Genomic DNA, 24548 nt, shown 5'->3' on the forward strand with positions numbered 1-24548 from the left:
TTTTGGGAATTCCGGGAAAACCCGGGGTTTATGATAGTCAATTATTTTGTACCGGTTTATTTTAAAGGCTGCCAAGCAAAATATAACACATGAATTAGTAATAAGTGAAATATATTAACACAACTTAAAAGTATATTCGTTGGTTTGTTCTTCCAACACTTTATCGTAGTTGAAGATTACATAAATATTACATAACTAAAACTGCAGACTTATTTGAATTCCACGAAACTTTGAGTCCTTCAAAGAACACAACGAACTTTAAGACAATGTTTAATACATTATATGAATTAATTATGATAAAAGTATGCAACTTTTCGTGTTATCGTGTCCAATCTTTCCCGACTTGTAAACTTCTTCAACTTTTCAGAAATGCGTTCTGCGTCGCTTGCAGACGGGGCATAAATTACATCGCCCCAAACCAAGGGGTTTATAATTATTATACTGTCTTAGACCTAAAAGTTTCATTAAATCTCAATTCCCAGTTTACGCAGGGTGACTTTGGAAACGATTTCTCTTTAACCAAATAGTACCTACGTTCAAATTCTGTGAAATTTTGAATCAATCTATACTAATATTATAAAGAGGAAAGGTTTGTATGTATGTATGTATGTATGTATGGTTTTCACGCATAAACTACTGGACCGACATTGATGAAATTTGGCACAGATAATCTTTTGACCCTGAGAAAGAACATAGGCTACCTTTTATTGCGAAATATGTACCACGGGCGAAGCCGGGGCGGACCGCTAGTGTAAAATAAGCCAACTTACTAAAAATATCTACAATAATAATTTTGATAATTGAAATTCTGCTTTCAGTTAAAATAAACTTAGACCACTAAAAACTGTGCCGATCCATTACATTATTGTATAGTTGATAATTGCTAAATAAGAAGTATTTTAATATCCAATTTTCATAATTTTCTGAAAACTTCAAACGTATTTTAATTCATACGCTTTGTATTACTATATAAAACCCGATTTGCCTTTTTATGCGATTGTCGTCTAGCTAGCATTTATCAGAATTGTACTGCACCAATCCAACTTTAACACATTGAAAATACTCCACAAATAATAATGGATATAACAAAAGTATTACAATAAATAATATCAGTGCCCTTTCACGCAATCTTACGTGTAATAAAATGGAAACATAACAAGGCATTACGAACAGAATAATACGGTTCAGATCAAGCTGTAAGTAATTTATTATTTATTCGCATTTACGTTACATTACGAAGTTCTACGATGTGTAAATCTTTTTTTCGCAAACCTAACAAATTTAATTGTTTCTATTTGGAATTTCTGTATGTAATATTGTATCTAAGAGAAGTTAGTTAAGGAACAATAAAATAATAGATCCAATACAAATTGTTGACCTTTTGTATTCAATTCATGTCAATAATTTACAGTTTATTTTATTTCAGATAAATTAATTTATTAGAATCTGAGATTTAAAAATGAGCAATGACTTCATAATCTATATCTGCAAACCAATGTGGTTTCTTTTAAAACTTTCAAACGAATATTTTGCATCCTGTAGCCCATGTGCCAATTTCTTCCTCTATCAAAATCTATACATTCATATAAGAATAAGAAATAGCAAGAAATAATTGATTCAGCCAACAATTGTTTCAATATGTAATTGAACACGAAAGCTCAATATATCTGCCCCTCTTGCGCTGAAACATTCAGGCCCCCGGGGGCAGCTCTGCTCATTCTATACGACTCTAATAAAAATTTATTCCTCACTAAACCCGTTATCGCTCGCTCTTTAATACCCAATTTTTATCGCTTATTTCTATTTTATTCGACACAAGGAAATGAAAACGTGTCGATATGACGCAGCCATGAATATTTACAAATTCATTTCAACTGTATTTTTTATTGGCGATGTGATGGCGGATGTGGAAGTTACAGGCGAATTGTCTTTCGATATACGGATATTAAACGTGGATAAAGTTAAGGATACCTTTAAAACGGTAATAGATATCGGTGGCAAGGGAAATAGTTCAGACGGGGAATATACAGAAGAAAATGTATCGGATAAGGAAAATAAAGTTGAAGGAATTATAAGAGCGAATGAGTTAAGAGTTACGGCGCCGGCGATGATGGAGTGTGTGTACCAGTACCCGGAAAAAGAACAGTTTGACGCTGTTCTGAGTGATATGATGAACCAATTGACTAAGGTAAAATTACGGTAATTGCTATAGTTGCTATGCAAATATAAATCCTAAAAACACTTTGCCAATGTTAATTAAAATAATATAATGTTACTATTATTGAATAACATACTATTTGAAGAAATTTAATGATATGGCTTATGGGGTGAAGATTAACAATAACTTAGAAACATTATTTAAAATAAAATATTAGTCAAGTTTGCTTTATATTGTGGTTCGTTAATTTTGCCTACTTTTCGTTTGCCTAAATTCTCAAAAGATTTTGTGAGCAGATTTTCGTTAGAGCACAAGATGTCATAACAGAAGAGTCTCGGCGTGACCCGACCCGGTTCCGCGTCGTCAACAAACTGGATTCCAGCTTCTTTGAAAAGGCCTTTACGCAAATGTCCGACGAATTCAGGTTATTAACAAATACTCTGGCGTTTCATTTATTTAATTATTCTTTCAAGAATTGCATTTTTTTATATTCGTTTAAAATTACAAGACAATTAATGCTTTAAGCCAAATATATGTAGGTATATTGACAATGATGAAAATATGTGAAACCAATAAAAAATAACAATTTTTTTATTTGTATAGAAACACAGTTGTGAGTACTTAGTGCATTGGAAATATATTTTGATAGGTATTTTACATAATTCGTATAGGAACAATATAGGTCTTATAAAGAAATTCAGTACTGAAATATCTAGTCAAACAATTTTCTTAATAAACATAATATTGTACTGATTTAAACACGACCACTTATAAAAAGTTTACAAAAATTTTCCAGACAGTTCTACAACACTACAGTACCAATGTACAACCGCGCAGCTGACCCGTGTGACAACCAAGAACAAATCAAGGAGGTATGGCAGAAGCTTCTAGAACACTCGCAGAAGACCCTGGAACGCGCTGGTCTACTCTGCGTGGAGGAATTCCTTCGCACCCGGAGTCGAGCTGATGACTCGCTTGCGAAACAGAAGTTAGACCAACTGGCTAAGAGGGAACTTTCCAAGATACGATTGAATCTACTGGACAGACTCTGCGATGACTTTCAGATGTGTTACAATGAACTTATTTAGGACAATATAATATTTAAGTTATCGTGATATTATTTGAAATTTTAGGAAATTTAACTTATACCAAATGCTATAATTTAATATTTCACGATCGTGTTTACTTGCTCCAAAACTTTAAAACTTCTGTAGATTTACTTAAGGCTATGTACAGATTAACTTAAAAAAATACAGATGATAAGTGTAGAGAAGAGCAAACGGAAAATAATATCATTTATGCCCTAGATTATAATATCTAAGAGCATCTGCTATGTCTCTGCTTTATTTAGAACTAGATTTACGCCCGCGGCTTCGCCCGCGTTTTCAAAGGATAACCCGCATAGTTCCCGTTCCCGTGGGATTTCCGGGATAAAACCTATCCTATGTGTTAATCCAAGTTACCCTCTATATGTGTGCTAAATTTCATTGTAATCGGTTAAGTAGTTTTTACGTGAAAGAGTAACAAACATCCATACAAACTTTCGCCTTTATAATAGTATTAAGATCATTCGTTTGAATTAATCTCTATTCTTTTTAACGATCATTACCAAAACAAATCACTGGTGTATCATTAAGAACGAGGCATCATTCAAAATCATTTATATATTTGCTTAAGTAATTTCCAATAAATAGTCGCTTGTAGTACCTAGACTGACTTGACTGAAGAATACGAAGCATAATTTAATAATATTTGAATACATAAGCCTCCTGAAGACTATACACAAGCGGAAGAGATCAAAACAGTATTATAACATGTAATACTTATTTGGAAACAATACAGAATTTTCTTTGAGGCCACGTGGCCATATTGATGATGCAAACAATTTTAAATTAGCGTATTTTTAAAAGACAAGATGTAGTTAGAATCAAGAAAATTATTTCTACATCTATTTTTCCCAATTAAACTACATATTAACAATTTTTATCAGTGTAAAATTACCGGTTTTTTCCTTCATTTTTTGCGTATTTGACTATAAATTATATATTATTACTAGATTACCGCCCGCGACTTCGCCCGCTTTGTCTAAAACCTAATAAATTATATACTAAAACCTTCCCCTTGAATCACTCTATGTATTAAAAAAACCGCATCAAAATCCGTTGCATAGTTTTAAATATTTAAGCATACAAAGGGACATAGGGACAGAGAAAGCGACTTTGTTTTATACTATGTAGTGATAAACAACTACAGGTATAATAAAAAAAATCAATTTCATATTTTTTAAAACAATGATATCCGCAGGATACCAACTACTAGTATAACTTAGTGCATAGAGTTGAAAAAAAACATCGTTTTGCAGAAAATACTTTTATTTCAATAACTTAATAAAACATAACACATACATATAAATACAACCAAACATAAAAACACCATTAATAATTACAACCATGTAGCCCAAAAAATGCAGTCATTTACATTTTGTATGAATATTGAATACTTCTCGGTATCAAATAACTTTCCATTTACTAGCAAAATCATAAATTAAGAATACATCTGCAGGAAGTTCTTATGAAACCGCTGAATGCTCTCCATCATGTATTGGAACTCATCGTGCGGATGCAGGATCGTGGTACGGAAGTGGAATGTTCCAGACTTCTGGCCAAAACCTGTGCCGGGGACTACGCACACACCTAGAAATTAAAATACATATAATATTATATTAATCATAATTTCACTGTTTGAGAAAACAATATTTTATATGGTTAAAGACACACTATGCTTTGAAAAACAAAATATGTACCTGTCTCTTCTAGTAGTCGTAAGCAGTAGAACTCATCTGGAGCTAAATTGATCTGTGCTGCCTCATCCTGCGCGCGCGCCGGTATCTCTACCCGTGGGAATGCGAACATAGAGCCCTACGTGAAGAAAGAAGAATTAATAGTATAGTTAAGAGTTAATTAAATTAAAGCTAAAATTATAATTCAAATTAAAAAATTATTTATACAAGTGATCTGATTTTATACCATAATTTGGTGTTGCCACTAATTATGTAAATTACATATTATGATGATAACCATTAAATAAATTGCTACGTGAGAAGTGAATAAAATTAATCGTCTGCATTTATTTACAGTCAAGCAATTACAATATTTTCCGCTATCTATTTGATTTAACATTAACGTGAAGATTATTTTAAAAGCATTAATTTACAAGAAAGCTTGGAATTGGAAAAACAATGTAACACCTGTACTTTATCGTCAAACATACTTATGTAAGCGCACTATTTCATATAATTTTATGCACATTACATACAATTTCACTCACATCAATAAGATTACAGCTATACCCCGGGATGGCATTAAAAGTGCGGTGTGCGGTGGTCGCTCGCTCGCGCAGCACGCGGGCCACGCGCGCGCGCTCGGCGCTCCAGCGGGTGTAGGACTCCTCGCCGGGACGGGGGGGACGCATCTGTTTACGAAGATATATAAAAATTATGGTATTTAACGAATAAAGGTGTTGCTATCTTTTGCTCCCTCTATATATTGCGAAAATACAATTTTTTACAATTTTACGTCGAATTACGTGTAATGCAGATGTGTTATTGTCAGTATTATTAGTAAAAGTTCAAATAATGACCACTAAGTGATACTAATGAAAACTAATAGGTCATGGTTAGGCCATGGCTCTATCTTTTCTCATAAGGTACTACCTACATTTGTGTAAACTTGCGATATACACATTTTTATTAAATCTCAAAAAAAGGGCTTTATTAAAATCAATACTATAAAGTTACATTACAAAAACGAACAAATAAAACATACAACACAATCCATAACACACTGTCCCAGCACATTCGGGCACTGCATAACCGCCCTGGCCGCAAGGAAGGCACCGAGCACAGGCGCGGCCACCCGCCGCAGTTCCACGAAGCCCGCGCGCAGCCCGCACTCCGCCGCCCAGCCCTTCGAGCTCGTCACGAAGCTGGCTAGCTCCATGTTGCTGTAGGGAGACCCCATTTGGTGCATCACCTGGTGAGAAGGGTATAATAAATGATAACATTTAAATCAAAAGTTAAAAGGTTTATTATAAGACTGTTAAAGTGCTGCTAGTTTGCGATGTTGTGCTGTAAATACGAATATCTAAAAAAAGTTGTTATACTATTCCTAATAATACTAATTCATAATTCTACTGATCATAATAAGCACTTTTTAATCGGAAATTTATTAGTGGTTTTACTATTATAATAGTCAACAAACTTTAAAGTTAGTATCTATTGCTAAAAACATACGTAGGTATCTAATACAATAATATTAGATACGTATGTTATGTTTAAAGAAATAACTTTACCTTCTTAAAGGAATGAAACGGCTTGCTAATGATGTTCTCCTGATAAACCTCGTCTGCCAGAATGAACAGCTCGTGTTTGTGTGCGAACTTTATTATTTCTTCCATGTTCTCTCGCGACAGAACCTGCCAATTAAAATGATAATAAACCTTTTATAATACGAGAAATCCGAATTTTTAGAATGCGAGATTTTAAAATCTACAAAGGAATTAAGTTCTACGTAATCAAATAAACCTCATTATAAAGAATGGAATTTATAACCTACATTATTACTTATTTATAATAATATAATCAAAAAAATATACCTAAATCAATTATTAAACTGCAAAACTAAAAGTATGAAATAATATAATACACAAATAGAAATCTCAACAACTCCAAACTCAAAGTTACAAACTGAAAAGTGTCACTAACTTTTACCCGCGTTGTTGGTCGCTTCTAATAAGATTACATAATTGTTCTCTCAATTCAATACAAACAAGTTTAAATTAATTTTAAACTTTCTATCTAATAACATAATTTTGGGAAAGTTAAATAGTTCAACCTATCTCAAAAACTATAAGAGATACTTTGATCAAACCAAAAATCGTTGAAAGAGTTAATTAGCATGCATCACCTCTATTTTTTTTAGAATTTTATACCCCGTAGTTATAAAAATAGAGGGGGGGGGACATACTTTTTACGACTTTGAGAGCTGATATCTCAAAAACCGTTCACTTTAAGAAAAATGTTTTTTAGAAAACTTTATATCATTTTAAAAGACCTTTCCATTGATACCCCACACGGGTATGTACATCGAAAAAAAAAATTTCATCCCTCAGTTACATGTATGGGGGGCCCCACCCCCAATTCTTTTTTTTACTATTTAGTGTCATATTTTTGTAGCGGTTCATACAACACATATTCCCATCAAATTTCATCACTGTAGTACTTATAGTTTCCGAGTAAATCGGCTGTGACAGACGGACAGACGGACAGACGGACAGACGGACATGACGAAACTATAAGGGTTCCGTTTTTGCCATTTTGGCTACGGAACCCTAAAAAAATGAACTTAACATTTTAAATTTTAACCTGAGGTCCGTGTCGAATTATAAAGATCAAAGATTTAATCTACTAAATGAAAATACCATAGCAGAATTTCTGCCTTTCAGTTGTTTTATACGACAGTGATGTTCACTCAACCGGCTCTAGGATCACTTACATTACGTCAGTTAATATGCATCTAGCAATAAACAGGATGTGACATCGTGGAACATAAACCTCATAAACTCATTATTACCTTCACACCAATACCGTCTCTATTCTAGCGCAGTAAGAAACGTTATCGCGTACGACCGTTTAATTTCCTGACACTATCTCAAAGACTGCTCTTTAATTTTACGACCACTTTCCTAGAAGGATAAATAATTCAGATCGAATTATGTGGAATCCTTGCAGTAGAGGACTGAAAACTAGTCCACAGTCGTTTGAGTGCGATCGGATATAAAATTGAGCGATATTTTTATCATACAAAGGCGATTTTGCTAAGAAAACGTTGAATACTAAAGGATAACGGAAAATATGGTCTTATTTTGTGGACACGTGGAGACTTTTCTTTGAAATCGTAGTTACATTATCATAGCGTGTGATGACCTTTTTATGTTGTATATTGGAGTTTACGTTGCTGGGATCTTTACGCTATTTTAGCAGTGCATAATGAGATATTGTAGTAAAAGGAATAAGTAAAGTGTGAGAAATAGAAATGGTAAAAAAATTGTTGAAAGTTTATTTCAATATCTAAGATCTAAACAAAATTCTGATACAGCCTGACATTTAGAGATCTGAGAGCCAGAATCTCTTCTGGCTCTCAGATCTCAAAAAGCGGTCGATAAATATTTTTATATTTTGTTTTAATTAATTAAATTATTCATATTTATTACATAAAAGACGATAAGTAATTATATATTTGAACATACACTAAACCCTATAATTAATATTGATGACATAGTTATTTAGAGATATAGTGAGTACATTTTATTAAGTTATAATTTATGAACATATTATAATTATGTCGACTTAAAACAAAATAATTTCTTTTCATATTATATGAATTATTGCGATGCCGAGGTTAGATATTTTTAATTAAAACATGTTCTCAATGCTATCCAATTCAACATTCTAAAAATAGAAATCATAAATAATAACCTAAAACAAATCAAATGATGAATCAGCTAAACTTTTGGTTGTCAAAAGGACAAAGAAGCGACGCTTTTCCCGAATATTTGGTTCAAACTTTGGCCATTAATTGAAAAATACATTTAATTATCAATTAATTATAAATTTCGCAATAAATTTAATAACAAGAGGAAACAGGACATTCATTGAGTGTTCCTAATTGTAACGTTTACTCAGAATTTCTGTAGTGGGACAATAATACTTTGCCCCGCAGTTTTCCCCGCATTGCTACGCTCCTATTGGTCTTGTGATGATATGCCTATATCTATGAGCCTATATTATGTTGACCCGACTTGTTATATATATATTCATGCAAAATTTGAAGTAAATCTACAATCGATATCGATTGATTAGAACACGCTCCAAATATTCTTTACAAAAAATCAATGTACAGTTTTGACTTTCCTACGATTTTATTATTTGTATAGATAATTAATTCACTCAACAATTCAAATATCTATGGAGTCTGTATGCGAGCGTATGGCACACATCGGCTCATAGATTCATCATCTCGTGAGATTAGCGCGGGCTGACGTTGCAACTTTCCGCGATAATCATTTTCCTCGTCACGCTCCTATCCCGCTACGATTTATTGATACGATGCTACAATGTATCTCAAGTATTTGGTATATTACGGGATATTTTTGCTATTGAAATATTATAACGTCACGTTCAGGGAAGATAATTATTAAGGTTATTTTAGGTTATTAAAAATGTACGTATTTGCAATACCTACCTCTATAGGAAATACTGAATATCAACTTGCTATTGATTTAACTTCGATTTACAAATCCTACTACTCTTACTGAGTTAAAACCGAAAAAAATGGCTCTATATATTATTATCCAACCCTCAATTTATTTTTATAAATACAAATAAACACGTTTCGCTTTTATTACTTTAGATAAGGATTTATAAAGCTGGACACAAATTAAACATAACATTTTTATCTCGAAGTTAAACTCTTTACAATATTACGAGGAGAATTTAAATCGCGATCCTGAAAGAATTTTCAAACGCAAAACCTTCATTGCTATTCACACCGACGCCTCTAACGCTTTACTCGTAGCAATAATCACGGCTTTCTGAAATAAATAGAAAACTACAACAACCTTATCCTTTTTATCCATACTAATATTATAAATGCGAGAAACTTCGATTTTATACTATTGCGTCAGAATTATTGCGGATAAAAAGCTATTGCAATGAATGTTTTCTTAATCTAGTCTAAATGTTTATTTATGAGATTATTCCCGTAATCTAGTTAATATGGGCGGATTCTAATCTAGGGTTGCAAAGCTTTAAACTTTTTTATAATAATTTTCACTGACACTGACCAATACATTTATGATACCACCTGACCAAGAAGTGGCGAAAGGATGATGTTAGTCAGTCTCGTTTAGTCAAAAATCCACACCTTTATCAGTTTGGCGTATGTATTTTAATCTATACTTCTATACTAATATGTATTATAAAGCTGAAGAGTTTGTTTGTTTATTTGTTTGTTTGAACGCGCTATTCTCGAGAGCTACTTGTCCGATTTGAAAAATTCTTTCGGTGTTAGATAGCCCCTTCATCGAGGAAGGCTATATATATCATCTCGCTAAGACCAACAGGAGCGGAGCACTGCGGGTAAAACCGCGGAGCACAGCAGAAATTAAAGTACAAAATGGCTCTTAAAATGGCTTTAACCTGTCCTGTAGGGTTCCCAGGGTTGATGACCACGAGCGCCCTGACGCAGCTGTTGACGCTGGCCTCGCTCCAGCTGCGCTCCAGCTCGGCCACCTGCAGCGCCCAGCCCGCCTCCTCGTCGAGGAAGTAAGGTGCTTGGACCAGACCCAGTTCAGAGAGGGTACCCGAGAAGAGCGGGTATTGCGGGATGGGGATCATTACCGCTAGAAATATTGAAGTTTTAAGAAAATTATTGATGTTTTAATAGAAATGTGAATATTTATTTTCCGGACCGCTTTGTTCCAGTATTAACTTGGCTTGCTATGATACTAGTAACACGATTCGTTGCAATATCTGCTTATATTACCTAGTAGCAAAACAAATAGATAAGGCATTATTTTTCTATTCTGCTAAATCAAACCCATTTTAAATTAGCAGTGATTAAATACATATCGCAGACCTTCAACATGATGACTGTTACTATCAGGATTTTTCCTCGAATTTTATTAATTTCTGTACATACTAATTATCACCCGCTTACCTGGTGGTTTTTTATCAACATCCTCAACGAAGAGAGTGAGCACAGACTTAATAACGTCAGAAGCTCCAGACCCCAGGTGTATGTCGTCACTGGAGGCCGGCACTCCGTCCCGCGCAGTGAGGTACTCCGCCACGCGGCGACGGACTATGTTCAAACCAGCAGATGGCGAGTATGAGCCTACTGAGCTTTCTCTGCGTGAAAAGGTTAAAGGTACAAATTATTGTAAGTATGAGAAAAATGTTGAAATACAATACAGAAAACAATAAGTAGTTCATTACCTCTTATGATAAATGTATCACGTGTGTACATGTTCTGAATAAACTTAAAAATGACTATATCAATTTTATGAAACTTTACATTATTCACCTGGCACAAAAAGGAATAGCTACTTACTAATTTCTTATCTGAAACATTTACACGACTAAAGCAATTTGATTGAATCAGAAATCCAATCGATTGCTTACACAAAGATATCACTAAACCTATCTTCTAAGGGACGTCGATTAGTCTGCTGAATTATTTACCCAAATCCATTGTTCTTGTCCCTCTGATGGCTGTACATTACTTATTCATTTATATACCCTACATGATATCCCACTCTTACATGATGGAAACTATTTTTAACTCGAGTGGGTGCTTTGCTTTTATTTATATTACATCTTTTCGTGTTTACAGAATCGACAATGATTAAGAGAATTTTGTTGGCGTATTTTCCTTTAAAATGTCATCTAAAAATAGTTGGAGATCGTTAATGTCAATAGATTTTAGCGAGTAAAAATAAATGTGGAAAACAACAAAAGATTTTACCTTTCTGAACATATTTACGTTTACAGGTAAAAAAATATGAACCATTTCATCTTTTAATCATGGTTAATTATAATAAGTACTTATGGCTCGCACGTTGGACATCAGAAACATCATTGTGGAAAGGACCAGAAGGATTGAGGAATGTAGATAGACCAATTAGACGGTGGTCTGATGACATTGTCGATATAGCTGGGAAGGACTGGGTTTCCTGCGGTAAAGACCGGCACAAGTGGAGGAAGATGGAGGAGGCCTTCACCCAATGTGGGATCCAACACAACAACTAATATTTATGTAGTAATTGATAATAAATTTCACATCTACTTACTAACACAAATTGTAAAATTGTAAAACTGTCAAATTTAAATTAATATGTAATTAATGTATTACTAACAAAACTTGTAAAAATTGTAAAACTGTTGTGTGGAAATAAAAGGCTTTTTATTTTATTATTTATTATGGCTCGTTAGCCCAGCGCGAACGGTGAAAGCATTCAATTTATCAAATGTCAATTACTTAGAACACAAATAGTCATAGAACTTGAAAGGACTAAAGACAACTAGCAAGCCACAAGAAAACAAGCCATATCCATCTGCGTCTTTATAAGAAAACTGTAATGTGATGCGTGTTTATACAACCCATATAAACCCACCCTCGGGAGGACCTTTTATGAAAATCAGGTTAGAAGATCGCTAAAAGATACAAGATAATACAAAAACAAGAATTGTAACGATGATTAATGATTACTGTAGTGTCTTGGTTACTCTTTGAGATTAAACAGACTAATATTTGATTAACACGTCTAAGATTTTTAAACACAATTTAGTGAAGAATTCAAAACAAAATCATCAGAACTTTGTAGCATAATGCTTGATAAAACACAAGTTAATTATAACATCGAAAATAATAATTATCATAGATATTTAAGACAACATTGGATTCTAGATACAGCTTTGAATTTCTACTTTGAACTCGCAATTATAGTGAATTTAATAATTGAACTTCTAAAACGGAATATTATTTTTATACGTTATTTCACAAGTATGGACGCTATTAAGGTCAGGGTCGTTTCTTTTAATTGGTCAGTGCCGGGGGAAGCGGAATATAAAGTTAATGCTGCTATAAATTCAAATGACCTTAGAATTAATATAAAAATTTTCAACTACGTTAAATTAACGTAGGAGTAAGAACTTGATGAAAGGTACATTATGCTTTGAATCACCGATATGTTGACGATTTTTAGTGTAAGCTACTACCTATGTGAAATGACAGTGGTTTTTTTTATTGGTACACTGACGAGTTATAATGATTCACAATATGAAGATGGACGGACATACTGGAGCCAAAATATTCTACATTGTGGTCTATGTACCTAGTTTCGATTTTAAGAATTATAACTTTCCATTCACATTATAACATTTGCAGCGTGAAAGCAAATAACATTTTCATTCAGAATAGAACAATTTATACGATATTAGCTAATTACAAACCAGAATTGTAATGCAATTATACACAAAATCGCGTATTTAAATATCAAAACGCCAAACATTACAGCGAAATTAATTCAATTAGCTGTATTCCATTAAAAACTGTATGCTAATGCGAATTTAGCATATGAATATAAGGGATTTCGCAATTTGCATGACACGGACGTCAGTCACACACGATGTTAATCAATTCTATTAATTGGCACGAATTATTTGGGTAAAACAATGCGCTATTTGCGAACAAACGATCCGACTTTCGATTGGATGATTTAGGTCGAATGTTCTTCTGTTTTATGTTTATTGGATATCTGTCGGGTTCAAATAATACGTGATATCGTTCTATATGTTGGGTTGTATTATAATCTTTCTATGTAAACACTTATGCTACAATATAAAGCTCACTATGAATATTCTAATCACTTGTATTCTGTGAAAATACTTTCAAAAGTTTCCTATCTATCCATCTAGATAATGTTTATAAGAATTTGTAAACTTCATCCTTATAAATTTGGTTCTTAAGGTCTATTTATATACCAACCTTCCATTTATGATTCAGGTATAATCCCAAATATATCGCAACGATGCCATCCCGATATTAGCGACACGCCACAGACGAGAGACGCGTCGTTAATCTCAGAGCAAGCGGCATAATTAGGGCAGTGCTACGTGACTAGCGTGCCGACTTACACTCTATTTACATTTACATTGGGAAAAACGCTTACTGGGCTACATCAAGTTATATCTGAACAGAGTTATTAGATTACTGAATCAGGATTTGTGGTGACTTGAAATGTAGAGATAATATATACAGTATACAGCCATGAATTATCATCGTAGGTCTAAGCTGAAGCATATTAGGATTTTTGCAAATTTTATAAACGTAACTTGCAAAATAAATCTAAATAAATTTAGTATTCATAAAATGTAATTAAAATAAATGTGTATGAATTTAGTTACAAGTTAAAGTTACAAGTTTAATTTCACCGTACTAACAACGAAATACATTCTATGCATTTAAATTGGGAAACGCTTAATTCATATGCAATCCCCGTGGTTTAGGTCAACATTAAACACAAAAACATTACATGAAATTACTGAGCGTTATCAAAATAAATAAATACATCACACGCAAGATTGCACTGCCACTTTAATAAAAAGTATCACGGCGGGGGATTTGTTAAAAAACTATTTAAAACACACAGATAAAACATGGAGTTCATTTTATTCAGTGAAGATACGATCTGCAGCGAGCGGCACACGAAATGGTGCATCGCTTTGACTTTTTGTGATAAAACATATAAACTCGCACAAGCAAAACCTCGGTGTAAAAATTTGAAAAGATTGCCTTTATAACTCATTGAAAGCTGGGCGGCCGGCATGAAGCGGCGCGGAAATACATTGCAGTTTTTGCGACGCGAAACAATTTACTCTAAATTTTGAAATTGTGTAAAGAAAATTGGATATTCGCTTCGTTTTAGTGCCAAACAAGTGCTCGTTCTGCGTGCTGTCACAATATTTGTTGGAAATCATAATAAAGCCCAAGCCAAGTACTTGTTTTTTTATTTAAACAAACATTTATTAATTTAATAAAACCTACCATTTCACGCTTCTATCATTATCACCTGCCGTAACCGGTTGTACCTTTGTGTTGTTTAATTAATTTATGATACACAATGCTTTTGATAAGCTTAGGTGAATGATTAATTATTTACATATAATATTATAAAGCATTTAGTATTCACACAATGACAGTCATTATTCTGAACTCACGTGCAATCATCCAATATTTCTTTGACTCTTTCCTTTACATCGTCGGGAATTTCTGGTGAATTCATCAATTCTGGACACGCTGCTGAAGCCAAAACCTGGAAATATGATATTTGAAATAATTAATTACAGTAATCCTTTTGCTTCTTTTAGCTATCTCTCGAACTTCGCAAGCATGATTATTGATTAGCATTTATAAGTTTTTTTTTGTGATGAAAAAGTGACATAGGATCATCCGCCACGGCGTAAAGCTCTTTTAATCGTGTTTCACAAATATTCTCTTAAAATATAATAAAATGTATGTTGATAAGATAATAAAGTTACCTGTCTGACGAAGGTGAAGGGTTTCTGACCAAGCGCTTGGCAATCGCCGATATTCGCGCGAACCACGCGAGAAAATGGTTTCGAGACACCCTTTAACAAAAAAATAGGAACTAATAGAGTCCATAATTATAATTAACGAACTATGATTACTGAACTATGAAGTTTTGTTTTAATACTCAGTAGCTCCTTTTAATATAAAGTCACGTGCGATAAATCATTACGATTTGAACTGTCATTATTAATCTTACATCCCTCTATAAATACCAATAATAAACATCAGTTTATTCTTATAATAGCTGTACCCTGCTACGCTTCACTGTGACACATTATGATTGCATGGACGAGAAATAAGGAAAAATAGATAAAAACCATATTTGGAGCGAGAGATCGTGTCAACGAGCTCAATCGATGCAGAACTTTGAGCTTTTGAAGCGAAAACAAACTTAACACAACGTACAAATAAGATAACATTAACAACATGCACGTTGAGGATTTTTTCATCAAATTCCAAAACAATGAAATACATGCTATGCATTTAAAGTGCATTAGCGAATTGTTTATTTTGTAATTTGTAAGCTTTGGAAAATGCTTCGTTCCCGGAATTTTCCCACACTGCTATTCGGTACTTTACTTTTTTTAGATGTAAAGCACAAACTCTAGATTTTGGTCCTAATTAACGATAGAACGTAGGTTTTTTTTTATCTGCAATCGAATGAGGATTTATTTCAAAGAAGCGATTAATATTTATATTACAAATCAAATATAAATATTGCAATAAATCACGAGAAATAATTAAAATTCATTTGACTCATCTGATACACAATACTGGTAAATAAACAACGAATGTACGGATATACACTACTGTATACGGTACATAGCCACAACGAGTCACGGCAATAAATTGGAAATTAATTACAAGCAAACAGAAATATGAATTAAACGCGCACAGTTAATTGGAGGTATGATGTATATCGTGCACGAGCGGTTTTTACGCTGCTGTTGAAATGCTAATATATCTAGGTATATCTGCGTAGGTACTTTAAGGATCCTCATTAATATTACGCTAGTTATTCGTTACCTCGGACTATATTATGTGGAAGTAGGAAAATTGTGATTTTATAATGTAGTGTTTTAAGTATAAATGTGAAAGAATGATGAGAATGATTACAAATAAAATAATGTATGTGTCCTCAACATATTTTCAGTCGCAGTTCGTCAATTATCCCAATGTAATCATGAAATTACTTTGAATAGGTGTTTGTTGGGGAAGTCTAAGAGGATTTATTCATTCATTACCCAACCAGTGAATCGAACTAAAACCACACGAGCTAGTGTAAGCGAGTACCTATTACTAAGGATAGTTAAACTTACACGAGCTAGGTAAAGGTAACGTTCGTTTTAAACTTTCCCGTTTGACTGCAGAATGTAGTTTTAAACGGGATATTGTATAGTATGTTTTGCAATTTTGAAATTAACCGTACGCTTTTTAAAACATCCTTACTTAGTATTATAGTCTCCTATTTAATAGAAAGAAGATCCCTCGCCAAAATGAAAAATAAATTTACGCTGGTAAATTTTATGCTTGATAAAGTATAGAGTTTCAGCGAAAATAATCTATAGACGCACAGTTTTATTATAAACTTACATCTATTTTAATTTAAAATTTCATCCAAATCGGTGTTGGTCGTGAATTCGAAACATACATAGAGACAGATACACTGACGCATTTATAATATGAATATGAATAATAGTAAAGATATGAACAAAGAATGGAAACGAACGAACATCGGAACTTTTGTTTTTGTAAAATGAAATTCGCAAACGTCATTTTAACAGCGAAAAATGAAATGGTGTCGTAGGTGTAATGTTAAAGTATCCAAATTTTGCTTTGTAAATTGGATTTTTGGAAATTAAAAAGATGTATTATTTTCCATGTGAATTTACAACGGAATAATATGATGAGTATTTCAATAAGCACTGAATATATTTTTGATTCAAAAAGACTATAATATAAGCCCTTACCTACTTGTGGCAGCTTCGCTTGTATAAAGAATAAATCATATTTGAAACAGGATTGTAAAGATAAAAAAAGATAAATTTTATTAATACAATGTTAAAATTTATTTAAATCTATGATAGAGCAACGTTTTGACTTTACCCTTTGTCCTAAAACTTTATCCAAATATCAGATATCCTACAGAGAAAATCAGGAGCAAAGTAAAAAAAAAAGCCTAACGGGTAAACTCTAAACCCGTGCATATATTTATAGTTAAGCTGTCTGTCAGTCAGTCAGAGAGAGCAGGCGGTTGCATTCGACGCAGCGCCGCGGGCGATTGCTGATTGAAATGCTCACTCGAAAATCTATCCGAAAACGTGTTTACGGGGCCATTTCTAGCTAAACTTACTTTTTGGTATCGTATTTTATAGAAAATAGCTAGATATTTATGCAAAATTCTCCTAGATGATATTCTGTCTTATAATTTAAATTCGTAAATGTTTATATCTGTTGTTGTTTTTACAAAAGAAAGTAATTATTTCTAACAAATTTTTCCAAGAATTCGCAATAAACTCAAATCGCCAACGTTTCGGACAGAATCCATTAAAAAATCTATCGGCCATTTGTATTTAGAGTCATTACGTCGGCAGTAAAGATCGGCGTCGGCTATAAAAGGTAATAAGGGATTACAAAGTCGTAAAGGGCATAATTTTGGGGCCAACAACGATAAATGGGACGGAGTCGCCGGCCAAATATAAAAATCGCGTTATTACATTAGCCGGGTCACTGCGTAAATTATACCGTTTTATGTTGTTCTATTAATCTAGCGATAAAGCTATATTAATATTTAATGCGTGAGTTATTATGTAATAATATTATGAACATACCAAGAGATACTCAGATCATATTACATTATTTGTATATTAAAATAAATACGCTAACAATAATTCATTTTATATTATATAACTCAGCATAATGTATTATAATTACATTCCATGTTTAACACACCTACATGTGTACGGTGTACTTACACTTTCTATTTTTCTTCCTCATAGTTTCAATAAAATAGGGTTACGACTTGGAGATCAAATTAACTTATACCTAAATGTATCATAAAAATGCAATTTATATAGATCGTGCATAAAATTTTATGTTATTATACTGTAAATTTTACAATTTTCAGTTGTTACAAAGTAAACATCATAAAAGTAACAGCTTAGGAATAACAATATCTACATTTACAAATTAATATTTTTACGAGTAGCGGAAAACATATTTTAACAATAGCATGATACTAAAATCTTAAATGAATCAATCGACTATGGTATTTGCCTTAACAAAACAAGTATTAACAAGACTTATATGTTGATATAAAAATGCAACTCACAGATTAAATATTTTTTTATGTTTAACCACAGACTAATAATAATATACTACGTATGTTTAACCTATACCTACTCAACTTGCACTAATTACTAACCCCCGGGCCCCGACTCGAAATTAAGTATCTATGACCTATGTATTACTATTTTTACCTATCAAATGTTTTTGCACGCCTCATAAGCGAAGCGTTGAGGTGGGTACTACTGTCACTTCGCGCAAAACATCTGATTTTTCAAACTTAAAATGTCTTTATGTATCATACATTGCACTTGTAAGATAATACATACACACACATATTAAGAAAAAACACTATTTTTAACATTCATGATATTTTTGATGTCATTTTTGTTATTTAAAATAGTTAAAAAACAGTTTAAAAAAGTTCTGTCTTGGACGTCCGTGTGTCTGTATGTGCGGAGGATTTTCTTGTTAACAGGATAGCGACCGAAATACTTTACAAATCGAGTCTTTTTTTTTCTCTTACGCTTGAGTATGCTTAGGAATAGAACCCTTTCATTTTTCAGGGTCTGATTCGATGTGGTTTAATTGTTATTAAATAAACAAAAATAATAATTAATAAATAATTATTAAAAAAAAATTATGAGGCGTGCACTTTTGGATTTTCCAAACTATTTTTCAATATAATATTTTGTGTATCAACTACTCAAAAGTAGTTACATCAAAGATCTAAGTTTAGGATGTAAAAAACAATTAATTCTCTACAAAGTCTAGTAGAGTCCATTTCTAGTATTAACCGTTTAAACTGCAGAGTTAAAACTTCTAATTCCGTTTCAATAAAACCCAAGTGTTCAAAACTAAAAATCACTAACGCAAGATAAAGACGTGTCGATAAATCGTCGGTCAGCGACTGTCCTGATGACTAGAGTGGAGTTACGTAATGAAGTTAGGATCGATTAGCGCGAGCCGCTGGCCGCCGGCCAAGCGGGTTCTTGGGAACCTGCTGAAGCCTCATTCTTGAGATGTATTTAAATCGATTGCACTGTTAGGCGGTTTACGCATGAACGTTTTAGAAGCGTTGTCTATAATATTATCTATATATAACATAAATTTTCTAGGTGATAACATGGACGTTCTAATTACATAAAGAAGTTTTACAGAAATTGTAGGATGAAAAGGAGCGCCCATGCTACCTAGCCCCTTTAAAAAGCTACATATTTGGACTTGGTCATGATAAGTAGGTATTGAAGATATTTACCAAAATATTGCACTAATGGCAAAGTTACGTTTAAGTGTAATAACTGCAGATAATAGCGTAAATAGGAACCACAAGGCTGAAATGATCAAATTCCCAGAAATATTCCGAAGTATTATGATTTATATTATTTTGTGATGATAATAGAATTTGCGGGCGATCGCTGGAGCGTCCTACGCGGACTCCGACCAGCCAGAACATTGGATTATATAATAAATCGAAAGGTTGTAATGAGACAGTGTTGCGTGGTGGTGCGAATTGTTTTATTAAATCAACTAGCAGGAACAAAAAGCGACTTTTTTTGTAATAAGTATGTAGTGATGTAGTGACAAGTATGATAATTGTGAACAAATCGAGTAGAGCATTACGAACTTTATATAATACGTGAGGTATACAAAGTTTAAATCACAAAAAAAAATGTTTCTAAACATTCATGTACTAAACACAGTGGTCTATCTTCTCTTACTTTTTTCTTCTGGAGGATACAAAGTGTAGGTATGTTTTATTGCGCTACATATTATTAGAACGATATAATATATAAATTAACCGATTATATTTATTTTTTAATTTATCTACCTAAACCTGCTCCGTATACAGCCGGCCTTAGGATATGTAGGATGTAGGAACTGACCTATGCGATGGGTTCCCGCCAACTCGGTAATATATTGCCTGGAGGACAATCAGGCTTTTTGTAGACTCAAATAAAATTGTCAACAAAAGACTTCGGTTTTGCTGACTCTTCTTTTGTCGGTTCGTTTCGGATTACATCGTGTTTTTCTGCTTTTATCTGAATGCAATTACACTTTATTTTTCGCAAATAATATGTAAATATCTGCGGATGACGTAGGCTTTTGTAAAATCGATGTTTTTTTTTTACTATCATTTATTTCTTGCTACAGCTTTATCATTACGTGATTTATGTTTATGTTGAAATAACAAGCATACCAATTTATTATGAAAATAAAAAATATTGTAAGTAAGGAAAACACTACTTATTAATTACTTTATTAATATGTGATTTCAACTCTACACACAAGCGTCAACAAAAAATTTCGAACCAAAGGTGCGACAGCAATTTTAGAGAAACAACGTTTTTCAACATTGAAAAAGTCATTGACTAGCTAGCTTCCGGAACACCGTTTAGTCGGCAAACAAAAAAGTTCGGTCCACACAATATTCAGGGAATACGAGGCCCATTGAATATTCAGCTCCATTCGAAATTGATGTTTTCGGTCAAAGGTAAGGGAAGAAATGTGCCAGGGCCGAGCACAATGGGTTACATCTGCCGGTGGCGGCTGCGGCGATGCTAGTATATGCCGCTATGTACTACAATAGGTACATGTAGTTTGTCGGCATGTTCTACAATACATGTATGTAGTTTGTTCTGTTGCAACGAATTGCAGATATTGGATGTTATTATTTTAGTTGTGGTGAATTGATTGGTAGGATTATGCTTGAGTAGTGTTTTGATGTGTTCTATATACTTAATTCATATTTCCGGCATTTTTTTAACATTTATAATTTTCCTTTTTTTGTGTTTAATTTTGATATTCCCATTTGTGTGTAGATTATACAGAAAATGAATTTTCCTGTTACATATTTTTAGTATTAATTCCTTCGATTCTGAATGTAAAAATATAATCTCATATTGAAATAATTAATATCAATATTAAAAATACAATCCCAAAATAACTGCGGAATCATTTTGTTCTCGAGCTAGAATGATACATGTAGCGCCATCTAGTTACAAACTTATCAAACAGGCTGAAACCTTCATGAACCTCTGAAACTTTTCTTCTAATCTTTAAATATAATAAAGCATACAAAATATTATAATGCATACATCAATATTCAATACATAAACAATTTTGTATCTTAATATTATTAATAAGGAATATTATAATATTCTTCAATGAACATCCTACAAAATAATGCCCATCAATCATCATAACCAAAAAAAATAAGGACAATAGAATAATATACGAACTGAAAAATAACCGAAACATTTCCAACACATTCGTAAATAACATAAACGCGTAAGTAAGAGAGATATGGATTAAATAAGCGGAGTTTTGAACAAAGGCATGTATCGTGATAACGTACCGCTAGCGGCGCAAACATAGAGATAAATCTTGCGAGACGAGCCGTCCGCGTCTCCCAAATGTCTGCTTTTATTGTTCCGTGACGCGTGTATAATATTGTATAGATGCATGGAATGAATAGTTTTAATTGTAATACATATTGTTGTTTGGAAGAATTTCTAGGTTTGCGAGAAGTCGGTTATGCAAAACATTACATAAATAAATTGTGCAAACTACTAAATCTGGCGAGAACTTAATGATATGATATTATATTATAATAAATAATTATCTTAGTAGTTTTAGGTAATAATTTCCAATAGTCAAAATATATTATAAAACTATGTAGAGCTGTGGAGACTAATAATAAAATTAAATAGAGACGTTTTAGGTACTCTCTAGCGATATCTGTGTAGGTACTACATCAGCGAAGCCTTAGGATTTGTATGGCGAGCGATAATCGGAAATATGCTCTAAGATAATATATATTTTACATTATCTTCACCGCTTTAACCTATTTAGTACCTATATTATATCTATGTATACTGAAATAATACAGTCTACAGTCTACACTATCTTACGACCGAATTTAATTCCGACCCTACGAATAAACCTTCATAATTTGTTCCTTTGATAAACAATACTTGTAGCTGAACTAAAGCCTTACAATATAATTCAAAGGAAATAAAGACAACAAATTTATAGCAGTAGACCTCAGAGAGGACAGGCCGTACGCTCCATCTCTACCCTCCGTCTCCAAAGGGCCCACTAGCAATAATTCTTTGATGTTATTTATTGGTCAATGTAATGCGTGTTTAATTTTTTCAATCTTTTTATCAATAATTAAGATGTTTTCTTTTATCTTTATTATACTGATTAGAAAACTATTTGCTTATGAATGGTATTCTGGATCAAATATTAAATTATGATGATATTCAGTAATCGATTTTATAAACAGTTTAAATATTTTATGAATTATTTGACATTTTCCGAAAGAAATCGGTAAACGCATAGCAAATAATACTGTTGGGCATCTAGTTAGATACTATAAAGTAGTAAGAGGATCAAATTAGCGGCAATTAATCAAGAATTCTAAATTACACCAAAAGCTATATTGCACTATGATTCTATTCAAATGTTTTAAAATGAGAATATTTTAAAGGTAGTCCCTTAGGAACATAAAAGCGAAAAGAGTAAAATAAATTTGATTGCCGAGATGGGATCACCGGTCTGAGCTGAGAGGTCAGCACGGCAAAGCGAGAGACGCGGGATTTTTCTGTTCTTTATAAATTACAATAATTAAATTAAAATTGGATCCGTCTTTTGATTGCCGTAGTACGTAGTGCTACCTGCTACCCACCTTCAGTTTAATATTCAAAAATCAAATCAAATCAAATCATTTACCTATTTGTTTCTCCTCACAATTCCCAATCACATAAATTAATCTACATGCATACAAAATTATCAAATATTATATTCCAAATTATTCTTGTTTTATAGCTCTATTAATATAATATAATAGATATATTAATATAATAGAGCTATAAAACAAGAATAATTTCAAACCTTTTCCAACTCCCGTTCAATCTGCTGAGCCCTGTCCACAATGGGCCCGCGCACCGCATAGCGAATGTTCAACAAATTCTTATTTATATTGTCACCAGTTAAACACTTTTCTAACTTCATGATTTTTTTCTAGTTAACTCACAAATCTAAACTGCGCGTAAGTTGCAGGAATCAGTGTTTATATTTGAGCAGCGGTGATTCCCATCTCAGGTTTACCTCGTTGATATAGATACTTATATTCTCGTATTTACAGTCGATGTATTGACTCTTATGTAATTATCTTATTGGAAATGAGTTAGCGGGTAATAAAATATCGGTCAAGTACGAGTTGGACGTTGGAGTTCCACAAAAATTAGGTAAAGAGCAACTGCAAAAAAATTGTCACCCATCCAAGTTAGCTTTTTTACCTAGATTTTTTCATTTGTTGTTATAGCCGCAACTAGAATACTTAAAATGAATTAGATATTTTCTGTTTTATGGCATTCAAATGCTTTATAAATATAAATTTATATATAAAGCATAAAAATAATCGATTCAATCGACGATGATCGAATTTTTTCTATTCTTTATAAATTTGTACTTAAAATGTCTCTGAACATTTCAACCAACTTATCTTCACGGTTCATGAGATACAGCCCGGTGAGATACAAACAGACAAACAAAAAAACGAAGTCTTAGTAAAATGTAAGGTAGGATAAGGAATTGGGTAGAGCGACATTCGCATTGCAATGGAGCCTTAAAACCCCTTTGGGTACGGAACCTTAAAAATTATTTTTAGCAGACAATGCATTTTACATACAATTATTTATATTTAAATCGTGAAAGTGAAAAATCTTCGTGCACTAAAGTAAATACCTAATAATTTAATAACATAGTAAATATCTCTACAATATCAGATCCAAGAAAATATTGTAATAAATACCAGTCTCTATTTCCAATAATTATATTTCTTACTAGCTTCCGCCCGCGACTCCGTCCGCGCGGATGTCGGTCCG

At 32.8% G+C, this 24548-nt stretch overlaps 1 protein-coding gene across 1 annotated transcript; it reads right to left on the bottom strand.

The window, feature by feature from the left end:
* Positions 1 to 4612: 4612 nt before the first annotated feature.
* Positions 4613 to 23727, bottom strand: LOC149483705 (alanine aminotransferase 1-like). The gene is made up of 10 exons (XM_089701265.1): positions 23554 to 23727; positions 15318 to 15407; positions 14997 to 15091; positions 10936 to 11126; positions 10416 to 10618; positions 6509 to 6631; positions 5983 to 6189; positions 5486 to 5629; positions 4962 to 5076; positions 4613 to 4851 (listed from the first exon to the last, which is right to left on the bottom strand). The coding sequence occupies exons 1-10, from the start codon at positions 23671 to 23673 to the stop codon at positions 4703 to 4705; spliced, it is 1437 nt and encodes a 478-aa protein (XP_089557391.1). The 5' UTR covers positions 23674 to 23727; the 3' UTR covers positions 4613 to 4702.
* Between the last annotated feature and the right edge of the window lie 821 nt (positions 23728 to 24548).

This window comes from Colias philodice, chromosome 12 (genome assembly GCF_061535455.1).
Source record: "Colias philodice isolate Cphi_HAF_F1 chromosome 12, ilColPhil1 Martin Lab GWU primary, whole genome shotgun sequence".
NCBI lineage: Eukaryota > Metazoa > Arthropoda > Insecta > Lepidoptera > Pieridae > Colias > Colias philodice.

Bases quoted from the DNA above. Each gene is read 5' to 3' on its own strand.
- LOC149483705 (XM_089701265.1), bottom strand. From the start codon at position 23,673: ATGAAGTTAGAAAAGTGTTTAACTGGTGACAATATAAATAAGAATTTG. The intron at 15,408-23,553 runs GTTTGAAATTAT...TTTTTGTTAAAG, and splicing joins TTGAACGGGAGTTGGAAAAG to GGTGTCTCGAAACCATTTTC. The intron at 6,190-6,508 runs GTAAAGTTATTT...CCTTCTCACCAG, and splicing joins CGTTTCATTCCTTTAAGAAG to GTGATGCACCAAATGGGGTC.